This window comes from Oncorhynchus nerka, linkage group LG13, assembly GCF_034236695.1.
Source record: "Oncorhynchus nerka isolate Pitt River linkage group LG13, Oner_Uvic_2.0, whole genome shotgun sequence".
NCBI classification, from domain to species: Eukaryota; Metazoa; Chordata; class Actinopteri; order Salmoniformes; family Salmonidae; genus Oncorhynchus; species Oncorhynchus nerka.
The window spans coordinates 23,615,642-23,635,435 of NC_088408.1; the positions used below are offsets into that span (position 1 = coordinate 23,615,642).

At 41.8% G+C, this 19,794-nt stretch overlaps 1 protein-coding gene across 1 annotated transcript in view; it reads left to right on the forward strand.

Annotated features, from left to right (window-relative positions):
* Window positions 1-19,794, forward strand: part of LOC115139223 (kelch-like protein 29) — a 436,865-nt gene that overhangs the window by 343,999 nt on the left and 73,072 nt on the right. Inside the window, 2 exon segments of the mRNA XM_029676375.2 lie at window positions 12,388-12,526; window positions 19,413-19,609. Of these exon segments, the coding sequence (XP_029532235.2) occupies window positions 12,388-12,526; window positions 19,413-19,609 (336 nt within the window).

Sequence of the window (19,794 nt, forward strand, 5' to 3'; positions counted from 1 at the left end):
CCATACACAATGCACATCTAGTAATGATAACCAAATGAACACGTCTCATAAACAATCCCACGTGCTAGTGAATAGACAACTAGTGTTCACATTTAAGTCTTACCATCTTGGATCTGTGTGCTTGCTAACATGACAGAACAGTTAATGTAATGAATACACCCTGCTGTCCATCTCCAACACAGCCTGTTCACTTTAAGATGTTGAAATCAAATGTCCTTCCTGGATAAGATGCTTATTTCTCAGAATGAGAACGAGTTGTCAATTCCTGATAATGTCTTTTATGCTCATTGCACATATATTAAACGCAGACTAGAAATCTGGCACAAATGTTGCCAGCAATACGCGGTACTGCAATGCAGCGCACGACAAACTGAGTTCATTTTCCATCGTGTTCATTGATACTTCCATTTTTAGTAGGGTCTGCTCTGTTCTAAATGTTGGAAGTTGAGACATAAAAAGGGTATAAGTAGAAAGTTTAAGTTCTCTATTACAGTAAAATGTCTGTTTTTTTGGTGTCCATATGAACAATTTTGTTGGACCAAACCTCAAATGCAAATAGCGAGGTGAAACTGCTTGTCAGAGCGGAAGAAGTCTCCTTTCGTGTTTGTTGTGCGTGCCAGCGGGCTGGGCTTGTGGGAAGGTGCACAGTGCACACAGCACAGAAGAAGTGAAGGAGACGAGATCAAAAAGACAAACGCTCATAAAAGTGAGACTTGATTATTCTGTGCGATACAGGCATATGGAACATCGAGCTTAATTTCATATCGCCCAGCCCTCCCTACAGCTCCCACGGCTCTGTGTTCAGACTATTCCTTTGTTTGACTGCTGTATTACTGCTCTGTGTACAGTATGTCTGGTCCTGGGCCCCAAGGGTAGACAACAGGATAGAGTAGTGACGTGTGTTCTTGTATACAATTTAGTGCCCTTCCCTGTGTGTGAGTTTCAGACCATGGGGTCTGGAGAATATAGTAGTATATCATAGGGCATGTGGTGCTGTATACTATATTTGGGGCCCTCCATTTGTGTGTCCCATTCATAGTGTCCCATTTCATGGCTCCCATGGGACAGGGTCCCCCCTTCTCTTGCTCTCTCGTTCTCCCCCTCTCAGTCCAGGGACAGACAAGACTGCTGATGGGGATCAGTCCAGGGACAGACGAGACTGCTGAGGATCACTGAGCAGCTAGATTAATAAACATCCTCACCAGGGACTTTTCTCTAAGGCTGTAGTGCCACTAGAAAATCAAAGTTTTGTTTGCATACACATGGCTTGTACATGTTATTGGCAATGTAGCGAAATGCTTGTGCTTCTAGTTCTGACAGTGCAGCAATATCTAGTAATAACAAGTTAAATCAATCAGCACAACCAGAATTTGTTTTAGGGGTTTCAAAGATGTCCACCCTAGCACTGTGTTATTCACCTTGACTGGGTAGCAATCAACTGACTGTCTAGAGTGAAATTAATCTATTAAATATTAAGATCCGTTTTGTACTAGTAATAATAAGCACTCAGTGACTATGCTCGCTACCTTGAAGTTAACATCACACAAGAACTTGAATTTGTCTTAGGTGTTAATTTGTGTTTTGGATAAGCATAAATGTATGTGGACATGTGCTAGAATGAGTGAATAACTATTAGCGTTCATTCACCAGCTGAAATGAACACCTGGGTGCTTTTTGGTTAAAGTTAGTATATAAATAGGCTGTAAAATCATCCGAGACTCTTGTTTTTCCTTCAAAGGCTGTTTTTTTGCATACGGGTAGACCTACCTAGTTATGCAGCTATAGATCAACAGTCTAAGGCAGTTTCTGAGATGTGCAGGCTGTTAAGCTACTACAGTTGTTCCGCCCTCTTTACATGTCAAGGTAGGCTAGATTTTTCCCAGGGTGGTGGTTTAGTGTCAGTTCCATCAGGGCTGCTGTTTGATGGCCTTGGGGTGCAGCTGTCTGTCTTTTGGACTCTCCTTTCTACCAAGGCTGATTGATCTTGCCTGTATGAATGAAGAACTATGTTTATTCAGCTTCATAGCTGGCATGTACAGTGTAGTATACAGTAGCTGTCTGAAAACTTATTGTTGGCCTGTCTTCAGAACCCCTCTCGGTTTTAATACCTAATGGCTTGCTCCACTACTGGCACAATGTGATGGCGTGGGTTGTCATGTTCAACTGCCAGTCAAGACGCCCAGATTTGGAAAGCTTTGTGCGTTGTGAAAGGTCTTTGTGTGTTGTTAGTGACCTCTCCCTCCCCTGCTGAGACTTCTTCTTTGAGAACGTATTGCAGATTGGGAAAGGGAAAAGGAAAGGGGGATACCTAGTCAGTTGTACAACTGAGATGTACCTCTGAATCAGAGAGGTGTCGGGGGCTGCCTTAATCGACATCCACGTCTTCGGCGCCCAGGGAACAGTGGTTTAACTGCCTTGCTCAGGGGCAGAACGACAGATTTTTACCTTGTCAGCTTGGGGATTCGATCCAGCAACCTGTTGGTTACTGGCTCAATGCTCTAACCACTCGGCTACCTGCTGCTTGCCTGTTCATTGATGCATTTCTCACAGGGCTTTGTGCCAGAAAAGAGACATATTGACATATTGAAGTCTTTTGCTTGGGCTCTCTGTTACTGTCAGTTTAAAAAAACTACAACTACATGACCAAAAGTTTGGGGACACCTGCCCCCTTGCTGTTATAATAGCCTCCACTCTCGTGGGAAGGTGTTCCACTAGATGCTGGCACATTGCTGTGGTGGGGACTTGCTTCCATTCAGCCACGATTTTGGGTGATTAAGCCTGGCTCGTAGTCGGTGTTCCAATTCATCCCAATGGGGTCAGGGCTCTGTGCAGGCGAGTAGAGTTCTTCCACACCGATCTCATAAACCATTTCTGTATGGACTTCAAAACGGCTCCAGACCATTAATCCTACTCCACCAAACTTTACAGTTGGCACTATGCATTGGGGCAGGTAGTGTTCTCCTGGCATCCGCCAAACCCTGAATCATTTGTTGGACTGCCAGATGGTGAAGCGTAATTCATCACTCCAGAGAATGCGTTTCCACTGCTCCGGATTCCAATGGAGGTGAGCTTTACACCACTCCAGCTCGTCGCTTGGCATTGCGGATGGTGATCTTTGGCTTGTGTGCGGCTGCTCTGCCATGGAACCCATTTCATGACGCTCCTGATGACGTTGCTTCTAGAGGCAGTTTGGAACTTGGTAGTGAGTGTTGCAACCGAGGACAGACAATTTTTACGTGCTTCAGCACTAGGCGTTCTCGCTTAGTGAGCTTGTATGGCCTACCATTTCGCAGCTGAGCTGAGCTGTTGCTTCTAGACTTCTCCACTTCACAATAACAGCACTTACAGTTGACCGGGGCAGTCCTAGCAGGGCAGAAATTTGACTAACTGACTTTTTGAAAAGGTGTCATTCTAGGACAGGGCCACGTTGAAAGTCACTGAGCTCTTCAGTACTGGCCATTCTACTGCCAATGTTTGTCTATGGAGATTGCATGGCTGTGTGCTCAATTTTATACACCAGTCAGCAGCGGGTGTGGCTGAAATAGCTGAATCCAGAGATTCCACTAAGTTGTGTCCACATACTTTTATGTATATTGTATTTGTTTTTGTTTTTTCCTCTCAATTGGCTGAAGTGTTGATGTCGGTAATTTGACCTCCAGAGTCTTAATTTGACGAGACTCTGCAAAACGGCTAAATTCACATAATTTTAAATACTTATTATTGTATTATTATTGTTGAAGATATTTAATAAAATAGGTCTTTATTCATTATAATACTGTTTTTGTCCCAGTTAATAAATGTTGATAATGCACGTTATTTATTTGAATAACATGTCAGCCAACAGAGTCCCAAGTAAATGAAGTTGCTAGATCTTTGCTAATTGGTCTTTGGAAAGGAAGCACCTTCACTGGTAGAACTGAATAAAAATGGAGGCCTGAGGATGAGAGAGAATTGGCTTTAATCAGGCTGGTAGGACCCAGCCTCCTTCGCCAACTATATCCAGCAAGACTTACTTGAGTCCAGCCTAGTCATAGACCTTCACTCATTACTGATTTAAAATCCATGTATTTGAGTATTTCATTTTTCAGACTTGTTTTTACTTTAAACTATGTATACATTTCACAATTAAAGTGTCGCTATCATTCAATTATTGCCCTATTTATTATTTCATCCTTTATTCAAATTTTACACATTTTTAAAAATCTATTTGTCTGCAGAAAACTTTAGTATAGCAAATGATCTTTCCTTTACAGAAAGGTGCACCTTCATGCCCTTTGTAGAGTAAAATTAATACAATTGAAATTAAATGCATAATTACAATTGCCTTTATATATTGTCTGTTCTATTTATTTGTGATGTATTGTACCTTGTTCCATTAGTCTCTATACTTAAAGAATCTATTGGATTGATAAAAATGTATTTTAAATTCTGGCTAAAACTATTATTTTTTTTGTAGGGGAGAAAAGAGTTGTGACTACTTATTTTGAATATAGAATTCGACAGAAAGAGCTCCATTAACAGTAAACTAACAGCAGAGCTGAAGTTAATTTAGCGGTAACTTATTTTGAATCTAATTTATACTTCAAAATAATCTATGCTCTCCTAAACGAAAAGAAAGCTAGTGTCATGTTTTACAACTAAATGGATGCAAGTCCAGCCAATAAGATTTATAACCACCGTCCATAGTCAAGACGGAGATGCTGAGTGAGCCATGGTCTCTTCAGATAGAACAGCATTGAATAGACTACAGTAGTTAAAAAAAGAGTCTAGCACTGGGGTCAGTATTGAGTTGAATGTTGACTTATTGATTAGCTACACCAGTTACTTCAGCCTAATTACCCCAAGAGTGGTGGATGGATTGATTGTAAATAGTGTGAAGTCGGGAACCAAAAGGTCAGACTACGCATGTCAATATTACTAGAGCAACACTTGAATGCATTAGGTTACTTGACTTGTTACTTAAAATAATATCATGTTGCTCCAGGGATATTGGCAGTGTTTAATAGCTTAGTTTTTGGACTGCATTCAACAGAAGATGAAGGATTCTGAAATATATATAAAAAAAAACTTACTATAGACTGTAAAAAATGCGTTCTCTATTTAAATTACGAAACACACGGTGAAAAATAGATGGAGCGAGATAGGTGATATAAAATATGCTCTTGTGATATGCTAAAGTATAATATTGTAATTAAAACAACCTGCTCGTAACTTACTACATGTGTACAGTACATAATGATTTTTTTTTAGATGTACTTTGTTGCAGTGTTTAGATCATCTCATGGGCATCAAGAACTTTAAAGCCCGGGAAATTCAGAAATGGTCTTGTGTATTTATTTATTTTATTCCAGGAAGGGCTATTTCTTGTTGTTTTGGTCACGTAATTACTTCCTAGATGCATATATTGCTAATTGTTATGTAAGGAGTGACTATTGTTAATACATTAATTAGAGACTGGGATGCATGTCATAGAGCAGACTTTAGTGTTCTAGCTAACTGAAACCTAAACCTAAGGTTCAATAAACTTGTTTTTTTTTAGGGTATATCATCTTTAATATTGCAGATTGTGGCTTCTATCAATGTCATTGTCTGCATCATTTCCAATCCCCCATATATATATTTTGTAACATTTTATATTTTTACAAATATATTTTCCCCTTAACCTTTTAGATTTAATTTTGGAACCAAAGGTTTGGCTTTGGTCATAATAGCCGATGTGTGGTGAGTGTTCTGGAACAAAATGGCTGCTGTGCTTCACCCAGGTGGGTGCTGCTGCTACACATCATTGGTGGACAGGGTACGACTTCAGTTGAACCGTAACAATTTCAGTGGTCTGGTCACCCCTACTGTACATTTGATTGACTCATAACGAGTTCCATTTAATATGTGCATTACAAACTGTGACAGACATTTTTTCACTCCAGATATAGAAAGTACAAATGGCACTCTTTCAGAGACCCATACGACTAAAAGATACAACCATAAAATGGCTCCAGGTTTTGGCAGCCAATGGCATGCTCTGCCATCTCTTCCCAGTAGCCAATCACAGAACGATGTATAATGATGCCTTTGTCTACAGCTTTCTACAGTACACAAAATGGAGCGCTCTGATTGGCTACTGTGAAGGGTAATGGGTGCATACCATTGGCTGATTTGACCATGGGGCAACGTTATGGTTGGGTTACTAGGGTAGGCAGTTTAACTGGGACACTGTTTCCATGTTCTCATGTAGCTCTCAGTTATAATAAGGGGTGTTTCAGTGTTCCACAAGGCTCATAAACACCCACTGGTCGAACTCATGCAGAGATGGGTAACTGAAGGCCCCTGGATAAATGTTTTTTTGTGGGGAAAGTCAGTCGGAGTCTCAACTTACTGTTACGAGTTAAAATAGTATATTATTATTTGTAAATTTGGTTGTGTATCAGCATTTTATCTGTTATGTCAGTCACTGATAGTCAGTCAATTAGCCCATGTCAGCTACATTTTTTTTAGATTGCTAAATTAGTTTAGCGGGCATCCCATCTAAACTTTTTATCATGGTCGCATTACTGGCCAGGGGTCCTCCATTGATTATGTTAGTCAGTCTCACGTAAATATCATATTAAAAACTGCAAACATTTCTCTACACACATTGGCAAAATGTTCAAAATTGCAGGACATTTTCTGTAGTTTTCCTCTTTCCGCCGCATGGCAAAATTAGTAGAATTGCATGAAATTAGCGGCGAAATATTCTCTCCACTCCATGGCAAAATGTGGAGAATTGCAGCAAACTTAACTTAAAACTGGATGGATGTGGGTACGCAGACCCGTGAGCAACTGCGGCCTTTAATGATGATGAGTAGTTTTTTTGTGGGCCCATCCCTAATCTAAAGAGTGGATGCTGTCCCTTCAAGTTGTTTTAATGTCATGTGAGCTAGTAGAGTGAAATGCCTTTCTTGCAAGTTCTAAACCCAACAATGCAGTAATCAATAACCATGTAATACTAACAATAACAAGGTAGAACAAAAAACACAAGAAATAAAAAGGTAAAAATAAACAATTATCATAAAATAGCAAAGTTGGGTCGGAGCTTGCAAAACTGCAGCCTCCCTTTACATTGTTCAGTGTAATTCAACAGTAGTACCAATACCCTTAACAATCCTCTGCTACTAGTGTAATAGTGCACAAGTGTTCTCCTTCCTTTTCAACATTTTATTCGGTATCTGCGTATTTGTCGTAAGAAATGGTTAGATGTGCATATACTAATGTGGGTAACAGCAGAACCCATCAGCATCACCAGTACCTTCCCCGTCCCATTCTCCACTAGTGTTGTGAAATGGTATGGTGGTCTTTATGGAGCTCCATGGTCATATTGAATCTGACTCCCCTCCTCCACGCTCCCTGTCGACAGAGAGGATAAAGGAGACGCGGTGTGCTATTTCACACTCCCAGATATAATGGGTTGTTCTAGGGGCCCACGGGGCGACGGTCGACCCACACAAATGCACCATAATTAGCTTTTCCATCAGTCATTCAGGTGTCAGTCCTGCAAAACCTGTTGTTTGCTGACAACCATGGTTCTCTTTCTCATTCGTTTTCTCTCCTTCCTTTCGAATGAGTCCGAGTGGTGGGGTAAATGGATGCAGTGCGCTGTGCTAGATTAAAGGTGAGAGCCATGTTGGTCGCTGGGGACACACAATGCAAACTCCAATTACCACGTATTCACAGTGCCTGCGCCATTCCGCGCAGGCTGCACAGTAATCAGATGGCTGTCCAACTGCGCCAAGCAGCACTGGAGCGCCGTGTAGACTAGGACAGGGCCGGAGAATGTTGAAGGCTGTTACTTTTTTGTAGAGAATTGTGCGTGTATGTGTTAGTTTACAACAGCAGGCAATATTATCACAAGTGGCTGTTTGACTCTATTTGCAATCTGTTATAGGGGGCCTTGAAGTTGACAACTACAACTCCTCTCGCTCTCTACTCATTACAGGAGGCTGAGGGTAATGTAGAGTTGATTTGATTTAGTTGTTCGCCCTAATGATGCCAAGGCTGTCTTTATGCCACAAGAATGGCCTATTTATTCATGCATTTCTTCCAATTCTAGCATTGCATTCAGTGTGGTTAATGGTCAGGAACAGGCCATTTCAGTCACTTAATTCCTTGCTGTGATACATCTGGATCCTCTGCTTAGAGGGTTTTCCACATGCAGCCACCGAACGGCTCCGTCTTGAATTGCTCTTATTTGTCATACGGCTTAATACTGTATAATTTAGTCTGCTGAATTAATTTGCCAGCGAGCTGCTAGTGTCAGTCGAGAAAGAAAAAGCTAAATGATGGAGTATTTCCAGCCAAACAGTGGGGCTAATGTCAGAGTAGGTTAATTGAATCCTGGGTGTTTGAGTCCGAGGTGGGCGTACGGTAGGTAGACTGACTGAGTGTTCTATGATAACACAAACTAAACTGCTTTACTTTGTCACAGTGGATCCAATCGCTCATCTGATAAGTTGCGCATAAACCAGTAGACAACATGTACGCGCACGCATGCAATTAAACAAGCGTGCACACGCACACCTCCCCTGTTTGAGACAAATGATGAGTGTGGATAGTACAGTAGCAGCTCACTAGTCAATGACTGTGATCATGTGGCTGGGTGGGTGTGTCAGTGCAGAGTTCAGTTTAATTCACAGTACATGTCTGCGGAGCCGTGATGGTCCATTACAACAGACAGCTTTGCCGATTCCACTTTGTGAATTTGAGTGTAGCAAGAAGAGGAGACATTGCCGGAGCCTTGCAGAGATTTGGAGAAGTATGAAATGCTCTGTTGAAAGCGTTATACGGTCAACTGAAGTTTGTGACTTGATGTAGAAGTTTCCCTTAATATCTCTGGGATATGTGGGACTCTAGCGCCCCACCTGGCCAAAAGCCAGGGAAAATGCAGAGCGCCAAATTCAAATAAATTACTATAAAAATCAAATTTTCATTATATCACACATGCAAGATAGTCAATTAAAGCTACTCTTATTGTGAATCCAGCAAATGTGTCAGATTTCAAAAAGGCTTTTCAGTGAAAGCAAACAAAGCTATTATCTGAAGATAGCACCTCCGTAAACAAAGAGAAACCATATTTCAACCCTGCAGGTGCGACACAACGCAGAAATAAAAATATAATTAATGCCTTACCTTACTTATTGGCACTCCGATATGTCCCATAAACATCACAAATGGTCCTTTTGTTCAATTAATTTTGCCATTATATATCCAAAATGTCAATTTATTTGGCGCGTTTGATCCAGAAAAACACTGGTTCCAACTTGCGCAACGTGACTACAAAATATCTCAAAAGTTACCTGTAAACTTTGCCAAAACATTTCAAACTACTTTTGTAATACAACTTTAGGTGTTTTGAAACGTAAATAATCTATAAAATTGAAGGCGGGATGATCTGTATTCAATAGAGAAGACAAACAAACTGAAGCTAACTTTCTGGTCACTCGCCTCCATCCAACAGTGCACTTCAAGTGGCCCTCGTTCAAGATGGCCGTACTTCTTCATTACACAAAGGAATAACCTCAACCAATTTCTAAAGACTGTTGACATCCAGTGGAAGCCATAGAAACTGCAAGAAGGTCCCATAGAAATCTGGATTCCCAATGAAAAACAACCTCAAACAAAAAAATAAATCTGAGTGGTTTGTCCTCGGGGTTTCGCCTGCTAAATAAGTTCTGTTATACTCCAGACATGATTCAAACAGTTCTAGAAACTTCAGTGTTTTCTATCCAAATCTACTAATAATATGCATGTCTTATCTTCTGGGGATGAGTAGCAGGCAGTTGAATTTGGGCATGCATTTCATCCAGATGTGAAAATACTGCCCCCTGTCACCAAGAAGTTAAACACATTACCCTAACCGCTAATAACTTTTTTTTACAAGAACAACTTAACTTTTACAATGATAAACAAATATCTGACCCAGTATCAGTTGTTGGGGTTAATTTTCACCTACTCACAGGGTATGTCCATCTCAGATGTGACATGAAGGCCAGACAGACTTGTCTCTAGCCAGTAACAGTTGGACTGACCAGGGTCCCGCATATACACTTATGCTACAGCAGGCCTGAAATTTTGTGATTTTAGGCGCACGGCCATTTGGCCTTCAAGAGGTGCCCAGTCTGCCAGGGCACCAAGGCCATTAACTAAACACAAGGTATTCTGTTAAAAATAAAACATGTATTTAAATGTACATAATTTGCCTACATGTCAAGTGCATATTGGCTAGTCTCATGTCCAGACTGATGCGCCTGAAAATGTTGCCAAACTTTGATACTTTTACTTAAACACATAGGCTAAACACCAGTCATGTTTGACAAATATAATTGAAATGAATATTAGTCTAAAGGCTTGATGCTGTCATGCTCGAGGAACTGTTTGTTCCAATAGGAGAGAGAGGCCAGTGCCCATTGTGCGCCTCATCACCCACCTTGCAATCTGTGCGGGGGCTGTCAACATTTTAAAACTATTTAACCAAAAACATAATTGTTGAGAGCCGTGATGTTTTTGTCTTTTTATGATGCATATCTTACTGTATTCCATCCATTGGAATGTTGAGGGGATTATTTTATAAACATTTCCTCATATGCCATTCAAGTCATTTTTCTCATGTTCTCAACATCTTCTCGTTGTCCAGCAGCCAACGACACAATCCTAGTCATATTAACTTCCCATGCTAGTTGTTGCATCTTTAGATATTCCCTCTATCTACATTTCCAAAGGATATTTTTGTGGTGTGCTTTGTAGAACAGTGTTTTCCCCTAATTGCATTTTGCAACATTTGTGCTGATATCCTACTGCGGCGTCGCATTGCTGCTCTTATAATGTGAAGAAATAGCCTAATAATTGATCAACATTTTAAGTGAAACATTCTGATCTACTGCATCAACCTCAGTGCTATTAAACACATTTTATTTTACGTGCAGTGGTTGTATTTATTTGGGATCTATCGTGTCAGTGTCATTTATTTTTTCGCACAGAATGACAAGCTGACCAATAGAATAGGTCAACTTTTGTCTCATGGGGGGATAGTAGATATGCACTCGCACGCTGTTGCATCCCCGATGTGTGTTCACTAGTAGCCTACTTTGGAGCTGCGATGCCTGTGAGAATAACCTGATCACGTGACTGACATTGGCTAATACGAATTGAGAGAGCCGTCTGAGTGAGAAGTGCTTCAGAGCAGGGCGATTGGCAGCCGGGAGAAGGACATTATAATTATTATATTCAGGCCAAAGGCACAACGGCCACTTTGGCCTTAAGGCATATTTAAAAAAATAAATAAAAAAAAAATAAAAAAAAATCACTGAACAGGCCTGTGCTACGGTACTGTTGATGGTTTCCTGCTGAATACATATTACAGTAGTATAGATTGCCCTCTGTACACCGTTACATATTAGATGTTGGTCCCCTGCTGTCTGGTACACTCAGTAGCTCCTCATGGTGGCTCATTAAAACAATAAAGAAACGAGCTCTGACTCTCTCTACAGCAGGCCTAGTCCTTCCATTGACTAAACCATGTTCTCGTGTTGCCCAGTGAAATTTATGAGACAAGTGTGTAGATTTTTTTTCTTTTTCTGGCTTGGACAGTGTTTAGTTCAGCAAGGTTCAATGGGTTAACTTGTAGGGTAGGATGCTGCTGGTAAAATGACTCATGGTGAATTTTTTATATTTTTACCTTTATTTTACTAGGCAAGTCAGTTAAGAATAAATTCTTATTTTCAATGACGGCCTAGGAACAGTGGGTTTAACTGCCTGTTCAGGGGCAGAACAACAGATTTGTACCTTGTCAGCTCGGGGATTCGAACTTGCAACCTTTCGGTTACTAGTCCAACGCTCTAACCACTAGGCTACCCTGCCGCCCCAATAATGCATTATTAATTCAAGTGTCTCTTGTTTTCAAAGCACATGTCTTAGTTGGTTGTTCCTTTAGTTGAATTCACAGAGTAAGTGAATTTACAAAATCCAACAGTAGTCAAGTGTTTTGTCTTTCATATTAATCCTAACCTTTATCAGCTGCATGCACTATGTATATTCTAATACCTTCTAGACTGTTCTGCTTAAAATCACTAACTCCTCAGTACACAACTGTAGAATTTCAGAGCTTGCTTATTTTATTATACATAGCCACACATTCCCTGCCTATAATACTGAATTGTTTACTATGAAACTGTATGTTCTCTTCTCTGCAATATAATGAAAGCTGTGGCCATAATGTTTTTATAATCTGCCCATTTCTATTGTCTCTCTATTTAATATTTTGTTGCCATGATATCTTTCTATGATCATATTTGTGTAAAATAGTGAATTCTTATTCTAAATCAGAACATGGCATTGTCTTGTTTCTTCTTTGTTCTACAGAGATGTTGAAGGAGTTGAACCAACAGCGCAGAGCGAAAGAGTTTACAGACCTGAAAATAATTGTTGAAGGCAAAGAGTTTGAAGTCCACCAAAATGTTCTAGCTTCCTGCAGCCTTTATTTCAAGGATCTGGTGAAAAGGTTTGCCTTCCCTTCCCCCACCAGCTGTTGATCCATTCTGTTCTTTTTGTAGGGCGCATTTGTGTTGCTTTTTTCCCCTCCCCCTTTCTCTGTTGCAGGTGTGTGAAGACTTTGGTTCTTATCACAGGGCCAGCAGCCACCCACTCCTTCTCCCACTCCAAATGAATGTATCACTAAAACCATTTGATGGAAAAGGTTACCCCATCTTAAGTCTTTACATTTTCCTCCCCATAGAGACAATTAACCATATTTACAGTTTGATGAGCAGAGAAAACGTTCCATGACTGCGGGGGGGGGGCTTTAACACATCTAAAAAAAACACATCAAAAAAATTATAGCAGAGCAACAGTGTGTTATATGTGGTATAGTAGGGAGGGGTTTTTATCTCTAAGCTACCTTATTTCTGTCTGTCTGCTGCGTTTCAAGACAACCTCCTTTTATGTGCAAATGGCTGGGAGTTTACCGTTAGTCCATTGAAGTGATGGGGAAGCTTCAGAGTTGCAAGCGAAGGACAAAGCACAGACACATCTCTCACTGCTATGCTTTACTCAACCATTACTTTCACAGGTTAACACCATTCCCTGTTAATGTATTCATTTGAGGTGGATCAAAGTATTTCTTCATTACTCTATCCCTCACATGTCTCTGGGTTGCTTTGGTTCTATATGGTGCTAGTATGTGTTTCTTGGTTGTTGTGTGTGTGAGAGAGTAGTGGTGTTTTTGTTTTCTTCATGCTGAGGCAAGGCCCTCTTAATGTCCTCACCCTGTCTTCAGATCCTTACAGGTGCTTGTCGACTTGATTCAGACAGAGCTCCGGAATCAATGTTTTCTCGTCTCCTTGACATGTTTGTTTTCCTGTGCACTGCTCACAGACAGAAAAGACAGACTAACTGAACAGATGGAAACTGTAGTGAGAGAGACTGTACATAACAATAGGAAGCTCTAGACTAAAGTCTGAGGGCAGCTGCCTGCTAGTTGCCCTGCAGCCACGCTGTCTCCTGTGAGATCATCAGAGGGCGCAATGCTGCTTATCAGACAGAGGTGAACCATCCATCTAGTGAGCCAGCCAGGAGATGCTTTGTGTGTCAATCACACCAGCATGCACCACACACACAAACACTGAGAATAGTGAACAGCATCCCGTTCCCAACCTCACACAGGGTCCCCAGAAAGACGCATCAGGTTACGTTCATCTGCCTGCCTGCCTGGCTACACTCTGATATTGTACTGGTTAAATGTGGCTGCCTGACAAAGCAAATTCTCATTAAGTGGATAATTCATTGTAAAAGGACCATAATTTGTCATCAACGCAGGCCTTTCTCATCTAGATTAAATCAAACATAGAATTTTCTAATTTAACCGTACAGTTAGTGGAATATATTACATGTATATGTTATACTAATTAATGATAGTTTAAGTTGCATGATCGTCTTAAGTATTAACCGTATAGGTTGTCAACCTTTTTGACAAAGTTCAAATAATTTATCATGGCATGTTTAGTAACTACCGTTGTCTTTACAAGGCAAGTGACACCTCACGGTTTTATTGCCGTGTTTACTGGAGAACACAACACTGAGATGCTGTTTTAACCCTGGCCGTCTGAGGGGTTGAGGCGTGCTGTTTTAACCCTGGCCGTCTGAGGGGTTGAGGCGTGCTGTTTTAACCCTGGCCGTCTGAGGGGTTGAGGCGTGCTGTTTTAACCCTGGCCGTCTGTGGGGTTGAGGCGTGCTGTTTTAACCCTGGCCGTCTGAGGGGTTGAGGCGTGCTGTTTTAACCCCGGCCGTCTGTGTTTTAACCCTGGCCGTCTGTGGGGTTGAGGCGTGCTGTTTTAACCCTGGCCGTCTGTGGGGTTGAGACGTGCTGTTTTAACCCTGGCCGTCTGTGGGGTTGAGACGTGCTATTTTAACCCTGGCCGTCTGTGGGGTTAAGACGTGCTGTCAGGGGTGTCACTGGGTTGGTTGAAGCAGAGAGGGGGAGAGAGAAGAGCACATCCCAGCTGGCGGTCCTCTAATTGAGTTACAGCCTCTGTGCCATTCAGGTCACTCTCCAGAGAGTGTGGTATTATGCTCATGCCACACATGCCCTGCACCCCATCCAGATCTTTGAGGTTGAATGAGAGAGAGACACCATCTACGCTGTGCTGCCCACGAGCCCCACTGTGCAGAGGTATTCACTGTTGTCGTAACTCTCTATCAGTGTCTCATAACTGCCACTGTGTGTGTGTGAGAGAGAGGGGTGCAGGCCTATAACACTTGGGTGTTCTCCAGGCAGCCAGCCATTATTCAGAGTAGATGGAATATCATAGGGTGAGCGAGTGAGAGTACATGTCACTGCTTATTTACGCTGACCTTAAACACACAGACAAGAAATTTGTCTCAGAGAAGTGGAAAAGTAATGATGCAAATTCTTGTTTACATGCACGAAAGTCATTTTCATTTATTAGGTTGTTTACTGTTAAGCAGTAGATTAGTAAATTGAAAAGCAATAAAGCACCATACTTTAGAAAATGGTTTTAAAATATATATGTGATTAGTCGAATCATTTAATCAACAGTATGTGAGTGAGAAATAAGTTTTCTATATTCATACCTGAGCAATTTCCTTTTAAGTTAAAAAAAAATATATAGATTCATAATATTTAGAATGGTTTTGATATTTCATGTTATAAAAAGCTCATTTATAATCAGTTCCCTGACAGGATCAGTGAATTTAGATGAGTAGCAATGAATGATTATCACCAAATGATTCAACTTCAGATGTTAAAAATGTCCATCCAGTTTAACTGCTGATACCCGCAATCTCATTAATTTGATGTAAATCATAAAATAATATTTTTTTTATGCTGCATTTCCCACCCTATAATTTTAAAGGAACTTTCACCTCCCTCTGTCTGAAGTACAAGTCTGCAGAGTTGATGTACTGACCCTGCTACCTCGAGGTAATAAAGCTCCAAAATATGAACGTCTGGCACTCACCCACCAAAACCTATCACCCCCCTTTAAAGCAGTCTTCAAAGTCGGGGTCGATGGGGAAACTGCGGTGGAGTCTCAAATGTAAAAAACAACAACATTAAGAGCACAAATTATCATATGGGACAATATATACTGAACAAAAATATAAACGCAACAATTTTACCGAGTTACAGTGAAATATAAGGAAATCATTTGATTGAAATAAATTCATTAGGCCCTTATCTATGGTTTTCACATGACTGGGCATATGCCCACCCACTTGGGAACCTGTCCCAGCCAATCAGAATGAGTTTTCCAATAAGATGGCTTTATTACAGACAGAAATACTCTTCAGTTTCATCAGCTGTCTGGGTGGCTGGTCTCAAATGATCCCGCAGGTGAAGAAGCCAGATGTGGAGGTCTTGGGCTGGCGTGGTTGTGAGGCCAGTTGAAAGTACCGCCAAATTCTATAAAACTAGGGGGTGGTTTATGGTAGAGAAATTAACATTCAATTATCTGACAACAGCTCTGGTGGAAATTCTGCAGTCAGCATGCCAATTGCATGCTCCCTCAAATAAATCTGGGGAAAAATGGGATCCTAAGAAATTTGAGTGGAAAAAATGGGGTCCCTGCTGAAAAACTTTGAATTTCACTGCATTATGGGCTGCTGCTGTTCAGCCCAGAAAGACACCCAGTAATTCAATTTTCCCCCTCTGAAGTTTCAATAAGTATGCGCTGCACACCCTTAAACTATGGGCACAATGCAACTGGTGCAGCTCGGTGGCAGGGCCTAATGTAAAAGCACACACACTCTGACACACCAGAGCTTTGTTCCATTTGTTGCCCTTTTTCTCTTCTGTTTTCATATGCTTCCGACTCACCCAGGCCAGAGTCTACCACTTTAAGAAGAGAGAGTGGAACTGAAACTTCTAGTCTTTGTCAACACGCTCTCTGGGTGGTAGAATCCTCCAGCTGAGATTCTAGCGAGCTCTTACTGTTCCCCTACTACTGTCCTGTGCCAGATAGACAGTATGCATTAGTCTACCCAGCAGGAAAAAACGAAATGCGTTGAAACAATGTAATTTCAACCAGTTCAAAAGCAGAATGACTTCATTCTAACCAGCTTTGCCTGCTGGGTGCACTAATGTGTGCTGCTTTGAATCACCGTAAACCATATGGTCACAGCAGTGGATAGCGTAATCAATCCTAGAAACGTATGATGGCTCCTCAGATCAGCAGCTCAGTGTTGACCGGTCTGAACAAAGCTACTTTCCTCCCCATCCTATGGCTCTATAGAAGCAGTGGCAATCATAATAGGCCCCCTATTAAAATTGTACATTTTATTCTCTCATACAGCAGCATTTACTCCCTCAATGTTTTGCTTTTAAGACCAAAAATAGCAGTGTCCCCAGCTCAGGATATGATTCTGGACCTCAGAGCCCACCGACTACTAGCTGTGACACTCTGTGTTAGTGCTTTTCCTCTGAGACTTACCCCCGCACCAGCTCCAGTGTTTTCATCAGGACTGTGGCACTGAAGACTTGTGAGACGAATAAACAACCTCCGCATCATTCAAGACTGTTGAGTGTCTTAAAGTTCAGTTTGCCGCAGTTATGCAAGCGGAAAAGTACCCATGGCCTTGGCTTCAAGTCAGAGCAGGTCCACCGGAGCCATGACCCAGTGAGACACGGGTGCCGACCCGCATAGATGGAAACAGACAAGTCTGAGCCTTTTGGGTAAAACACTGGAGGAAATCCTCAGTGGAAACCAGTGTAACTACTGGGTCTCCTTGTGTGGCTTGAAGTCTCCAATACTAATAATAACATTGTCAAGCGAACAGGCACTCTTATCTATGTTGAATCCATGTTTGATTAGTTTTTCTTGATGATAGAATAGACAAACAAGTAACGTTTTGTTTTCTCCCAGAAAAGTATATATTTTGGATGAGCTTGGATTCCTCTGAGCACACAGAGTAAAATGTCTGCGGGAATCATTTGTCCTGCTGAAATGTCATTTTAGAGAACATGGTAAATGCGGTCCCTGTAAAATAGTACATTAACAGGACACATTAGAAATCCATTTATGACATCCCCTCTTTCTCCTCCCCTTTCTGACAGTCTATGCTGAATTAGACTCTCCACAGAAAACATATTGGTGCATTTTTCGTAAAACGATTCCTCTCTCAATTTCTCCTTATCGCTCTTTTTTTACTTCCCTCTCCCACTTTTACATAAAAAAGTAAAGTCTGCAGTCAGATGCAGTAGTATAAACAACCACCACTTTGAGAGAAGCAGAAAGCGCATTCTATAACAAAAACAGGCAGACAAAACAAATTGCCACTTGATCCGATTCCCATTGACATGGTTGATGAGCATGCTGTTGTTTTCTTTAATTTGTCTTTTTTATTTCCCTTTTCTTGCTTAACCCTGGACTGCACCCCCGATCTCCCCCTTTTTTCCAGTTTTAATACTGCCTCAGCGTAGGGCGGGAAAGTAATAACATAACAATACTATGTTTTTTTGCTTTGCAGGAGAAAAAATAATGTTTTGATATATAACTGTCTTGGTCTTTCCAGCCTCACTATGTCCGTCCATGCAGAGACCGATCCCCACTGTCTTATTTATTTTTGCGTTGCCCTTCTCCCCTTCTCTCACCTCCTAAGATGGCTCAATGACCACTAATGTCTACTACGTTCATATACAGGATACTGGTGAATGTGGCAGCGAGCTGGGGGCAGAGGCGTTGGGTTTAGGTGTGGTGGTGATGGGGGGCGGGGAGGAATCTCTTATTTAAAAGACCCAGGAACAGTCATGGAACATGGACCCCCCCCCCTCAAACCCCCTCTGAAGGATGGCTGCTGGTCCCTGTGGAAGAACCAACACTTCCACCCTCGCTCTCTCCCTCTTCACTCTAACCATTCTGCCCATATGTCCGTCTGTGTGTCCGTCTGTCTGCATCTCGCATCAACCACTATGACTGAGTGTATGCTCTGTAAAGGCTTCTCTGAGTCTCTCACCAACCCAGTAGGAGACATTAACACTTGAAACAGACACAGAGCATTATGCAGTGTGACCAGCAGGAGAACACACCCCATCCATCTCAAACCTTGGTAGTTGTCATATTGTTTGTCCACAGCTCTCGGGGGAGGGACACAGTATCTCACTTTATTTTGGGGCATTGGATCTGTTTATTTTACCCGTTACTAGATTGTTGTGCACATGGGACATTAAACGTGGGTGGTGATGCGTTACTTAACGCTTCTTTAAACCCCCGGAAAGTTCCAGAACTTCAACTAATCACAGATATCCCATTCTGTTGCAATGCCCATACAAGCCACCCAGCACCTCAGCATGTAGTTCTGATATACAACACATAGGATAGCCATACAGAATAGTAGTATTGGGCGCAACAGTTAGCTAGCTTTCAAACATACCACAGCTAACATAGCTTGAGATCTTCCGTTAGCAGTCTGGTTCAACACTGTTCTAACATACCTAGGGATCTTCTCAGTGTGGTTTTATCAGCTCCTCCCCTCTGTCTTCTGTCTCCCACTATCCTGTATGCATCTCCTTAATATCTATGCATACCTGAACACATGTCAAAGCATGCCTTTTGGATATTAATTTGCCTTGATAAAGACACCAATCACTTGTGCTTTTGTTTCAGATGGAGCACAAACCTAACTGTGTACTGTTACAAACCCTAGTGGCATACTGTAAAAACAAGACCAAACAGAATCTCTACCTTCCCCATTTCTACTGTATTCTATCGTGTTGTATTGATTCTGTTATTTTTCCCTATTCTATTGATGCAGGTTGCGTGTGTGTGTGTGCTTGTGTGTGCGCACGAGTGTGTGTGTGTGTGTAGCCCTAGTTCTAGGTGTGTGCTCATCTCTTCGATGTCTAACTCCTGTCTCTACCGTGGTTGGTTGGTCAGGTCGTCAGGGGAGACGAGGAGCGGGGAGATGCTAGAGCTGCGGATGAATGACATTGGAGCTGATGTGTTGGAGCTGCTGCTGGAGTTTGTCTACACAGGTTCTCTGGTCATAGACTCCGCTAACGCCAGGACACTGCTAGAAGCTGCCAACAAGTTCCAATTCAACACCTTCTGCAAAGTCTGTGTGTCCTTCCTAGGTATGTAGCTATGGCACAGGGTGTGTGTTTGGGGCATGGGGGGGGTGTCTCATCATACTAAGCCTGCCTTTCTGTATTTGGCTCATGGTCCCTCACACCCTTTCTGTCAGGTGTCCAAAGTTTCCACCGGAGTAAAAGAGTTTCTAACACCCAGCGCTTGGCCGTTCTTCTACCTTTTAATACCC